Here is an 11,122-nt window from a genome sequence, read left to right as displayed (position 1 = left end):
TGAACAGCCCAGATGCTCCAAGATTAACTTGTTCGGCGCTCCCAGCCATGCAAGCATCCAGAAAATGTGAGTAGGTCTTCTAGCCATCATCTCTTGTCACCAACGCTGCATTTTCCTAGACCCATTGTTCCAATATTATATATATAAATGGTATGTCTCTTACTAGACATACCCCTGGATCAACAGCATTTTTACTTATATAAGCTCTCTTCCCAAAAAGTAGTGTACAGTAGTTGGAGTAAGGCCACATTTTCTCCTCAATTCCTAGTTGAGCTTGTATCTAAACTCTAGCAGGGAGAAGAGAGTACTGCTTCACCAACAACAGAGATGGAACTGCTAAAAAAGAAGCAAACGACTTAAAAATTATTTAGTCTGGATAAACTCAATAGCAATACACACTTGAATGTTTTTAATCTGCAAGACAAGAAACAAAACCACATCCCAAAATGCAAGACTCCCAGAAAGCAGACTGTTTTCCAGACCTAAGGCAGGCAGGCAGTCCAGCCTAGTGCAACGCATGCTTAGACTTTGTTTTAGCAGTTTATTCCTTTCTAGCCATCATTAAACTAGAATCTTACTGGGGACAACCACATTCTAGTGCAAACGCACACTCTTGTGCAAATTGAAGCACATCTGGTAACAAAACAAAGGAAAATGGCAGATGTCATTTTCAAGGAAACAGCAAAATTAGCCTTTAAGTAAACCCTGAAATCTCAACAGATACAAACGGTACTCGCCATGCCTCTAGAATACAAGCAGTGCTGTGCAGCCAGATAAAAGGTTCAATTTTTGCCTAGAGAAATTTTATTTCAGTATTGTTGTAGGGTTCCAAATTTGCTTCTTTATTCAAAATGAGTAAAACTACCACATCAACACTGCTGAAATCAGGGGGCAGTTCACACAACAAACTGAGTGCATAAGAATGGTGGACTAAGTGAGGGACTCTCAGTCAGCAGGCTTTAGGAGTTCACACACACACAGAGGAATGTTTTTATTCCATGGCTATCATCGCTGCAAGTGCAGTCCTTACTTAAGGCCAAAATATGAAACTGAACCAAGCAGAAATACTAATTTGAGACGCAAGCTTTTTATCAAACAAAGCTTTCTAACCACCAAAAGACCCAAAATAACAATAGGTGGTTTGGAATTTTAATAATGTATTTTTCACCTTCACAAAAAAGAAGGTAGAGTCTTATGGACCTACATTACTAGCACCATCATTACATGTGTTTGGGGAGGAGCTTTTCATTCTGTTTTGATTGTTTTCACTGGAACTTGGCACATGGTGGCCACTCTGATTGATAAACATCTCATAGGAGTATGTGAACTTTTCACACACAAAATGATTCTCTCAAATGTAGTATCTCTTAATTATTTCTACAGCAGCAGTTCTGCTTCATAGCCCTATTTGAAAATACCTTAAGAAAAGCACATTTTCTCTAATGACTTTCAAGGAAATAAGAGCCAAACTGAATACTAGAAATGAGTACACATGGAAAATTGCATCCATATTTACAAGTATTCTGTCAAGTGAAAAGAAGTACTAGTTACACAACAGTGTTTTGTTTTTCTAACATTAGATACTTGACTTTTTAGCATGTTGCATTGAAGGAAATACAATTCTAAGCAAACAAAAAACATACTCATCAGATATCTCAATGTTGAGCTTCTGTTTGGTTTGGCTGAGAGTAGTGCGGTAAAGTTTAGTGGCCATTTCAATAAGGTGATCGCTGCTGAGCAGGAAGTCTCCTTTACCAGCTGCTCCTGAACCCTGAAACAGAAAGGAAAGTAGTTATGACTACCAAAACCTAGAATATGAAAAATATTAAATGCCAGCCAAGCAGGAGGTTTTACAAGGAGTCTTCTCTTCCCAGTGCAATGAAACAAGTCTTTTGTCTTGTAAATTAAATAGGGATGCAGTGCAGTGTATAGGATCAAAATGCAATTCACTCTCAAATAAACAACAAACCTGTGGAGAAAGTTAAAAACCTCTCCTGATCCTGAAGGAGCGTCACCTTCATTTGTCCTACAAAACTGTAGTATTTCTGTATCCCTCTTCTGGCTACACTGCAGCAAGCTCACAGTATTTTCAGAAAGGAACAGAAACCAACTGCCAACACCAGTATTAGGATGAAGGTGGTCAGTATGAAAAGACACTATATATGACGTTCTTCAAACCCATCTAAGCTAGAATACAAATGCCAGCTTAATGATTTTAGCAGAGCGATGCTGACAGTGCAGTGAAGCAAATATAGCACTGAACTGAGTTCTTTAGAACTGAGTAACCAAATTAGCTGTGCCATAACGTGGATTTCTTGGCATCCCATAAAGAAGAGAGAAATATTCTGCCAGTGTGTCAGGAAGAATTATATGAGCAGCTAAAAAGGAAAACACTGCCACAAGGTATCCGAACCAGATTAAAGGCCCGTTGAAATATGAAGTCTGATTTTCACAAGTAAATGATCATTCATAATGTAATAACCGTTCTCATTTGGCTTCAGTAGTTTTAAAGCAAAGGTTTTGCAAATATGGCAAAGTTCAAAAAACTTCTAAACCTACAGGCTAACCACTACGATTTAATGCTACAAGATAATTAATAAACAATTTTTATATCACTGCATGTAGGACAGTCATATTATTGTATTATACAGTTGTAACCAACCTCCTTCAGGTGCACTGCAAAGAAGCCATCATTTTGGGAGCTCATGGATACTTTGGTAACATCTCCCAGTGGAACCTCTGACTTGATATTCCCAGATTTTTGATCCGCAAGAAGAACGTTATTTTTGGTTAATAAGAAAATCCTGGATGTAGCCTGTGAAAATACAAAAATGCAAACCATTATCTACACAAAGAGAGAACTGCTCTTTATTGAGCACCTACTAAGACTACAAGCAGTTCATAGAGTTAATAAGCTTGGCCCACATTAGTAAACATGAACATTTGATGTTCAGTAAGAGCTGCAGATCAGTTAAAACCAGGTCAAATTTATGTATGTGTCTAATTATAGATTGAGAAGCTTAGCTCATTTTGGCTCATATGCTTAGATATAAACAGTTCCTTTAATTACTAGCTTACAGTTATAAAATTCAGAAACCGAAACTCGGAAACTATGCAAATCAGGATAAACTCATTTCTCATGCTCTGTCAATTCCCAGGAAAACCAACGTACCTTTTCAGTGATAGCTAATTCAGGACTAAGCCTCACTATTTACTGTTATTAACCAAAACTGTTGCAGAACAACACAAATCACATAGGTATTTTCAATGTTACGTTCTCCTCCCTTTATCTATTGGAATTATTCTTTAGGAGGATACACATTCATATTTTCAAATGGCAAATACTTTTAAAGCATGAATGTGTGTTCTTAAATTCATCTTAGAAGATAAGAAAGAGAAATGAGAACTGAATCTACATATAGTTTTTTCTCCTGTAAAATTTTAAATAATAAAATCTTAACTATTGTAATTAAGAAGTAGCTATCTTAAGCACATAGAAGCATAGCTCACTATTAATTTTTTTTTTTTTTTTAAATCTTGAGAGCTGTAGCCTACGCGAGTACAGGAAAGATTTTGTCTTCATTTAATTAGTTTCTTCTAAACTGGAAAATTAACTTGGCATCAACAACAGGCAACCTAATTTCACTCCTACAAATGCATAAACGACATCTACATCTGAGAAGTTGAGATCTACCACTTCTAGTATTTAGACAGATATGGTGAAAACAATTACATTTACTACGGGAGGATAATACTTCCTGTTTTAATAAGTATAACTTAAATGCAAAACAAGTTTTGTGTTGGCAGAATCGAAAAGTACCCAGAATATTTAACAGCTTTATTCAAATGATACAAGAAACTTGCCTCTTCATTCCATAAAGCTTTTGATATCAATCAGAAGACAGGCAAAGCTAGCAAAGTATGCCACTCACAAGTTTAAACCATTATAAAATATGATAATCAGGAGCTTGAATGACAGTGTGAGCCTTGAAAGGTTAAGTTTTCTAAATACTTGAACAAGAACAATATTCTTTAAATATTTATTTTCTTCAATTGGCAAATAGAAGACCTAAGTTTGGTACAGAGATTACCTTTAGTTGTGAATCGATAGCCTGTTACCAGTTGATGAGATGCCATTTTTGTTTGGAAAAGTTGCTGAAAACCCAAACAAGATTTTAGTAATCTTTATGTAAATTTAAAATAGGTGCTTAAAATCACCAGTTTACATAAACCCAGTATTTCCAGTCTTGCCCTTTAAAAAAGGCATTTTTTAAAATCCTCAGACTATTACATGACTGAAATGAAGCCTCCCTTTCAGTTTATTTATAACAAAAATGATGTACCCTTCTGGATAAAGCAATGCCATTTTATTACCTTCCCATTAGCTCTATTGATCTTATTCACAACTTCTGCAATAATGATCTTTTCATCCACAGCATCTTTAAGTTTTTTGTACTTGGGGTTCTTGCTGATTTCTAAGTAAGCCCCTTGGAATGGCTGCCCAACACTGCCCAGCAAAAAGACAAGAGAAACACGAGTTAAATACGAATCACAGGGAAGAAGTAAACCTCCTGAAATCGTCACATTCTGCTTCAGGCTTCGCGGGGCCAGGAGAAGCACCAAATACCATTTTCAATGGCTCTACACTGCCAGAAGCTTCCTTAAATTTTGATACACTCTCTGGCAGGGAAAGTCATTTGCTACCTCATTTTTAGCGAAAGAATACGCTGATCAACCCAGAAACCTCTACTCACAATTTTTACCTGTTTTGAACAACAGCAACGCAAAATAATTTGCAATTGTATAACAGAATAATTAGAGCAATACATAATTGAATGCATACAGGGCTCATAACTTTGTGTTTGTTGATGCAGCGCAATTAATTGTCCTCGATCCTGCTGAGAAGCTGAACACTGCAGCCCCCCGAGTTCTGCCCCGAGACTCTTCAGGTCGGTACCACCGTTCACTCAGTGCGGTGGTGTTGGCATCAATCTGTGCCGTGCAGGCATACTACATCAGCTGAAAATAACTTGAGAATTGCTACAGAGTAGTGTGCATATATCTCCCAGCACGTTATCCCAGGGGAAAGAAGAAAGGAGGAGGAGGAGGGGTATGTGTATTAGACATAGAATCTTGTACACCTTAACAGCACAGTGATGGCGAATAAAGAAATTTATCACCAAAGACAGTAATAGGATTTTTTTTTTCCTTGCTCTGGAAACATTTTTCAATTAAATGGGCCAAATTGCTATGGGTATCAGACACAAGTACATCCTTGCATATGCAATCGATTTTGATTTAAAATCACCCAATAACAGTCTCTGTGAAAACAGAGGAAATAAAAAACTTCAGTAGGACCGACACCTCTGCTTTTCCACAGTATTTCAGAGGGACGGATGAGAACTCGCCTTCAAGATCTGCTGTTGTTTGTTAAATGTGTACCAGTTCTTCGTCAAGACTTGTTGCGCTTGCAAATCACCCCATCTTTATCCACCTCAGGGTTATACAGTAACAGCTTCGCTATCAGTTAAGAATCAGTGAATACAGCTGCTGCTTCCTTTGTTTGGAAGTCCCTTTAACTAATCGCTTTGATTAAATGACAGTCAAAGCACTAAATGCAAAGCTTTGCCAAGACTACAGCCCAAGAGGAACCAATATATTACATGGAATAGCAATACCTTTGTAATTGCATCTCTGGCACACAGGGAGATGGGAGAGAAAAGGAGGAGTACTGGTATTTTAGTACTCACAGGAACTCCCTCTCTGTTCTTAAATATTACACAGAGAAAATTAGCCATATCCTATGAATCATTATCATACTAACTAATCAGAAACTTTATACAGTAATTTCCTCCACCCTTAGGCCAATAAAAAAAACCCAACAGGAGCTAATCAGCTCTGAATACAAGACAAAAAGAGATGGAAATGTTTCTAAATGAGTGTGGGGTGGGGAAAGCATTCTAACTTTTTACCATGTTGGAGCTTTGGGTTTTTCTGGTTTTATTAACTAGCATTATGAAACCATAGTCACCAAAAACTGTAGGTTCCCTGTGGACTTTGTCCCTAATCAAATGATAATGACTTACAAGCTAAAACTGAAATGAATCAACAGTTGCCCTCTATCACATATACCACTTAAGAATGTCTCGGATAAAAGTAACTCAGATACATATTTTTCTGTATAACATTTCATTGTTCAGTCTTGGTGTAAAAAGTACGAAACCAGGGATATAAATAAAATTCCTTCCTTCCCAAGGAGCTCTATACTGATCAGATGTATACTGACTCAAAGCAAAAAAACTTGCTTCCTCCTAGAAAAGTCCAAAGGCAGCGTCCTTCTCTTTTCCCAGCACCATAAAAAGACATCTCAAAGCAAAGAAGGAACAAACTACAAGCTAACAGATACAGCCATTAAATAAGTGATCTGCTGAAGGGAAGAAAGAGAAATATATTCCAAGCCCACTACAGGAAAAAAGGAAATGTCTCAATAAAAAATGAAACAAACCAAAACCAATAAAACACAAACATCCAAGCAGAGCTTGTCCATGCATGGAGCTGCCCTCATCAACTCTTGCAGACTCCTCTTCCTCCATCTACTGAACCTTGCTTCTTGCTTTACAGTGCCTTGTTCCTGCTCAGCTCAAACTATGGCTTCTAGAAGAAAACTCTCCTGAGATCGACGAGACCTTTGTTTTCAAGAAGAACAATTTCTCAGCTCATATTCACTTTAAAAGTTCAATTCAACTTCTTTCAAGGACATCAGATCTCTATTTTGTCAGTTTTATTGCATGCAAAAAAAAAAAAAAGGTGCATTCCTTAAGTAAAATCAGATACTACTGCACTTCCTTGAGCAATGTTAGCTCTGCAGATAGCAATGACAAGAATTTAGCAGTTTTTAAGAACTCAATAATCTGAGAAACCAAGAAACTTATTTGCAGAGATTTCACATTTTTAAAAAGTCTCCAATTAAAAAAAAAAAAAAAAGAAGAAGATTCCAAAATGGAAATGACCTTCTAAGCACTTTTTTTTTTTTTAAAGTAGCCTTTCAAAAAGATATATACCAATGTATCTAACTCTTAAATTACCTAGTCTTCACATTAGAGCATTATGCTGAATGTACTAGGTTTGAACAGAGGAGAGCTCCCTGGCACGCCTCATCTGGGAGTGACGTTGTCACTTACAGCCTTGCAGTTCACTCTACATTTATTGGTTGCAGGAACCAGTGTGCTGGAAACTAGGGGAAAGGGTGAGAGTTACTCCCTTCTACAAGTTCGCCAAACTTTTACGATGTGAACAGGTCATGGGGGGTTAGAACAACAAAACATCATGGCTTCTGGACAAAACAGCAGTATCACAGGATTAGTGGGCTGCAACCACATCTAAGTTAGAAGCAAACGGAGGTTTGTAAAGTAAAATGGTGGAAGGACATTGTCAAACAAGGAAAATGCATTTTCCTGCTTAAGATAAAAAGCAAAATCTTGCTTAGTTTCCTAAATCTATGTAAGGCTATTGAATTTATTGTACACTAAAAGCAGCAGAATAAGTCATTACCTGGCTGGATATAAAGCCTTCTTGTCCTTGAAAAGTTCACTTGCTTCCAGTTTTTCTTCATATATAAGCTTCTGCTGATCTGTGAACTGGTCTCTGTACTTTTTACACTACAAAACATGATATATTAAACAAACAAAAAAATCATCCTTGCAAATCTGATTTGAAGCAGCAGCACCACAGACTAATGTTTGCTTATTGCTCAAGATGCACATTCTTTGTATACTTCTGAAGTGACTCAGCTCCATCCTACATGCCACTGGAGCACAGTAACAAACAGCAGAGGTGTTTTTCTCCTCAGCCATTCTAGATACTTCTGAATTACATCAAAACCAATCTCTAAAACATATCATTTAAGCATGCTGCATTTGAACACGAGCTTAATGTATCAGATGCCAGTCACTGGAAGACTGTGCTAAAAAGGTTCACAGAAACATATATAGTTCCACGATTGCGGAAGTTTATGTAAACTGACAGAAGGAACAAAACATAGCTGAGAGGATGAATTTTGCAGAAAGAAAAACTGTTTCTTGACAATTCACAGAAACCATAGCCCACAAGATCAGTAAAACGTCTCATCAGCACTTATACAGATTCTCGCCGTTCTCTCCATCCAAAGATCCAAAACAAATTTCAGCTAACCACAGTTCATAAGTAAAAAATTCCACCGATACTTCCAATGTTGGTCTAAGAGCTAGTCCCAGTCTTGGCCACGGACTCAATATTATAAGCTACCAATTAACAGGCAACAGGCATACTGCTTTTCTATGAAGTTCAAAGCTGATGGCAGGAAGCAATCCTCTCTCCCTAGCTCCAGAAAGGAGTAGGCAGGATAGTTATACCCCTTGCAGGCCAAAGATAATGATCAAAAGACACACTTCTTCCAAAGAAATAAAATATCCTGTCTGGAACGGGAAGAAATACATCCTAAAAATAGGCTCTTCATGAACAACACAAAACTACTGAAAATCACGTGATGAAGTTCTGTACAGACTGGACCAGAATGTGCCCTACCCTCCACAAATGGAAAATCCTCTTTAGTTCCTTGTGAGTTGAATCCAAGAAAAGGTAAGGTCTCGCTGGCCAGTTTTTATCTATTGGTGATAAAGAAGGCATCTTATTCTTCATTTCCAGGAAGTATTTCTGCATCTGTGATAAAATTGAAGCAAGATGTTTTATTCATGTTCAAATACCGGAGTTATTGAAATAAGCAAGGAAAAGCAGATGCTCTGTGATTAAAAGCACAGTTACCAAACTGCAACTCTCAGCTTTCCTAAACCTGAATATGGATGTAAAAAGGCAGGTATATTGAGAAATGCAGATTTAGATATCATACAGGTGTGACAAATGCTTAGCTAGTACCATTCCCACATCTTCAAAACACTATCACTATCCTTTCTTTACAACATCAGAATATTTAAGTTGTCAATTTTCCATATGCTTAGCTTGGACATTTCCTTACAAAGACTATCAAGGCCATAATACAGCTGTTACCTTTGCTAGAAAACAAAAATTTTAAACACAGAAAATGCACATGTGCTTTGTACGGATGTATACATACAAGTCTCTGAAGGGTAAATTCATAAATTTTTCTTCCAGCATTGGCTCTGAAGAATTTCCTGTACTCTCTACGGACCTGAAAAGTTAAACAAACCCTCAGAATGAATACAAAGAATGAATTTGTTTGCACAGGTACATTTTTATAAAGCTCTATGGCAGAAAATACTAAAAAAAAAAAAACAAACCACCATGCAAAGTGTTCCTTGAAATAGGAACACTAACTGGGTACACTTAAAATATATGAACCAGACAGTGGACCAAGAGGTCAGAAAGTTACCTCAGATGACCCGAGTACAGTCATTTGCAAATTTAACAGAGAATTTGAAATACTTTCCTCTGAAAAGGCAAGCTATTCAAACATTTTTGAATTCATAGCATGAATCTATTTTCATAGGCTTTTGCATAAAGTTGGACTAGAAAAAGTGAGGTACCATCAGTGACACATATTTTATTGTGTCTGAAGTGACACTGAACTGATGTTAATTACATAGTTAACTGATGAACTGTTCCTGATTTTTCTCCTTTAAGATTCTTAATACACAGAGTTTTCTATAATAAAAAAGGGATTTTTTTTCCATAGCAGAGTTATGCGTGAAAAAACTGTTTTCACACAAGCAGTCTTCATTCCAAAAGGAAAAGAAGGTTTTGGTGCTTGATAAGAGCAGAGAATCAACACAAATGTTGCTTAATGTCAGCAAGCTTGATATTTGCTCCTAAAATTTATTTAAAAAAAAAAAAAAGATCAAAAAAGTCATCATTGAGACCCATTTTTGCAGGTGATACTAATTTTTTATAAGTGCTTGTAAATGCAAGTTTCAGAGTACTTGTTTTGCCCTTGGTACTTCTATCAGTGCTAATTAGCAGAGTATCTAAATTCCCCCCCTCAGAAAACCCAATCTGAGAGAGAGAGCACAACCGGTTTGCAGTTTTGTGTGAAGCCCAAGCTCACATCAAGTTAGCTGAAACATCCCCTAATTTTTTTTCAATTTTGGCACAGCCTGCAACACACCTGTTAAAAGTTTTGAACAAAAACCAGGGAAAACATCGTGGCTTTGCATAATTTACCCCAGAGCAAATTTAGTGGTTTCAGCTAACTTGCTATGTGTTGCTGAGTTCACTGTAACCAGAAAATAAAGGGAAACCCATAGAGGAAAAACCCACATCAACTTATAAGAAAGTTTGGTTTAGCCTGGCACACCTTCTGCCCCATACTGAGTGTCATGCATTTTAAGATAAGACAGCGTTTTGAAAGCAAGAATCTGTCACCATGCTGGGATTAAAAAAACCCCACAGATAAATGGGGTTTGCTTAATTACACATTAAGATGCATCAACAAAACCGACAGCATTCAGCTGTCTTCATTCTATGCAAATACAGCACATAATTTTTTCCTCCTCATTTTATAAGAAAAATTCATAGAGTTCTTATTCACTGATTTTCTGTAAGGTTTAGTGCTCTATAATTAGTGTACATCCTTTATTTATTATTCAGGGATGGAAATTAACACACTCAAAGCCACTCCAACCACAATCATCCCAAATCTCCCCATGTTCTCATAGACTCTCTTTAATGATGTTGCTTTATATTATTCTTTGTGAGCTGCAAGGTGTGCAAATTAATTTGGAACAAAGGGACTAATATACACCCACACATCCTATTGGCGCTGCAGGGAAGCTGCAAAGCAAGCATTGAGAAATGCAAGCCGTTCCAGAAAAGCCTAAATCTGGGAAGTACCACAAATGCTATTAAAATCTACTAATCATACAATCACAAAAAAAAAAAAAAAAAGACTGTAGAATTAATGGTTTAATCTTGATCACTTGTATCAAATTTAAATCTTCACCTCCATATGTCATGGGTGAAAATACTTTGCCATCAGACAAATGAGAATTGCCTGTGGTAACAGTGGTATATTGGAACTACAGACTATGTTCTTCTTCAGAAAAATCTGCATGTTTCAGGTGAGACAGAAGTGCCGCTTACACTATTTAAAAAATACACTGAAAACCCACAC

At 36.9% G+C, this 11,122-nt stretch overlaps 1 protein-coding gene across 1 annotated transcript in view; it reads right to left on the bottom strand.

Moving 5' to 3' along the window:
• LOC104074716 (unconventional myosin-Ib-like) overlaps positions 1–11,122 on the bottom strand; it is a 17,546-nt gene that overhangs the window by 1,588 nt on the left and 4,836 nt on the right. Inside the window, exons 3-8 of the mRNA XM_009574930.1 lie at positions 9,110–9,184; positions 8,563–8,697; positions 7,552–7,658; positions 4,375–4,507; positions 2,663–2,815; positions 1,644–1,771 (exon numbers count right to left, since the gene is read on the bottom strand). Of these exons, the coding sequence (XP_009573225.1) occupies positions 1,644–1,771; positions 2,663–2,815; positions 4,375–4,507; positions 7,552–7,658; positions 8,563–8,697; positions 9,110–9,184 (731 nt within the window). The remainder of the gene's footprint in view (positions 1–1,643; positions 1,772–2,662; positions 2,816–4,374; positions 4,508–7,551; positions 7,659–8,562; positions 8,698–9,109; positions 9,185–11,122) is intronic.

Source organism: Fulmarus glacialis, unplaced genomic scaffold (assembly GCF_000690835.1).
Source record: "Fulmarus glacialis isolate BGI_N327 unplaced genomic scaffold, ASM69083v1 scaffold37353, whole genome shotgun sequence".
NCBI classification, from domain to species: Eukaryota; Metazoa; Chordata; class Aves; order Procellariiformes; family Procellariidae; genus Fulmarus; species Fulmarus glacialis.
The sequence above is the reverse complement of the archived record's forward strand: the minus strand, read 5'-3'. Positions and strand labels throughout refer to the sequence as shown.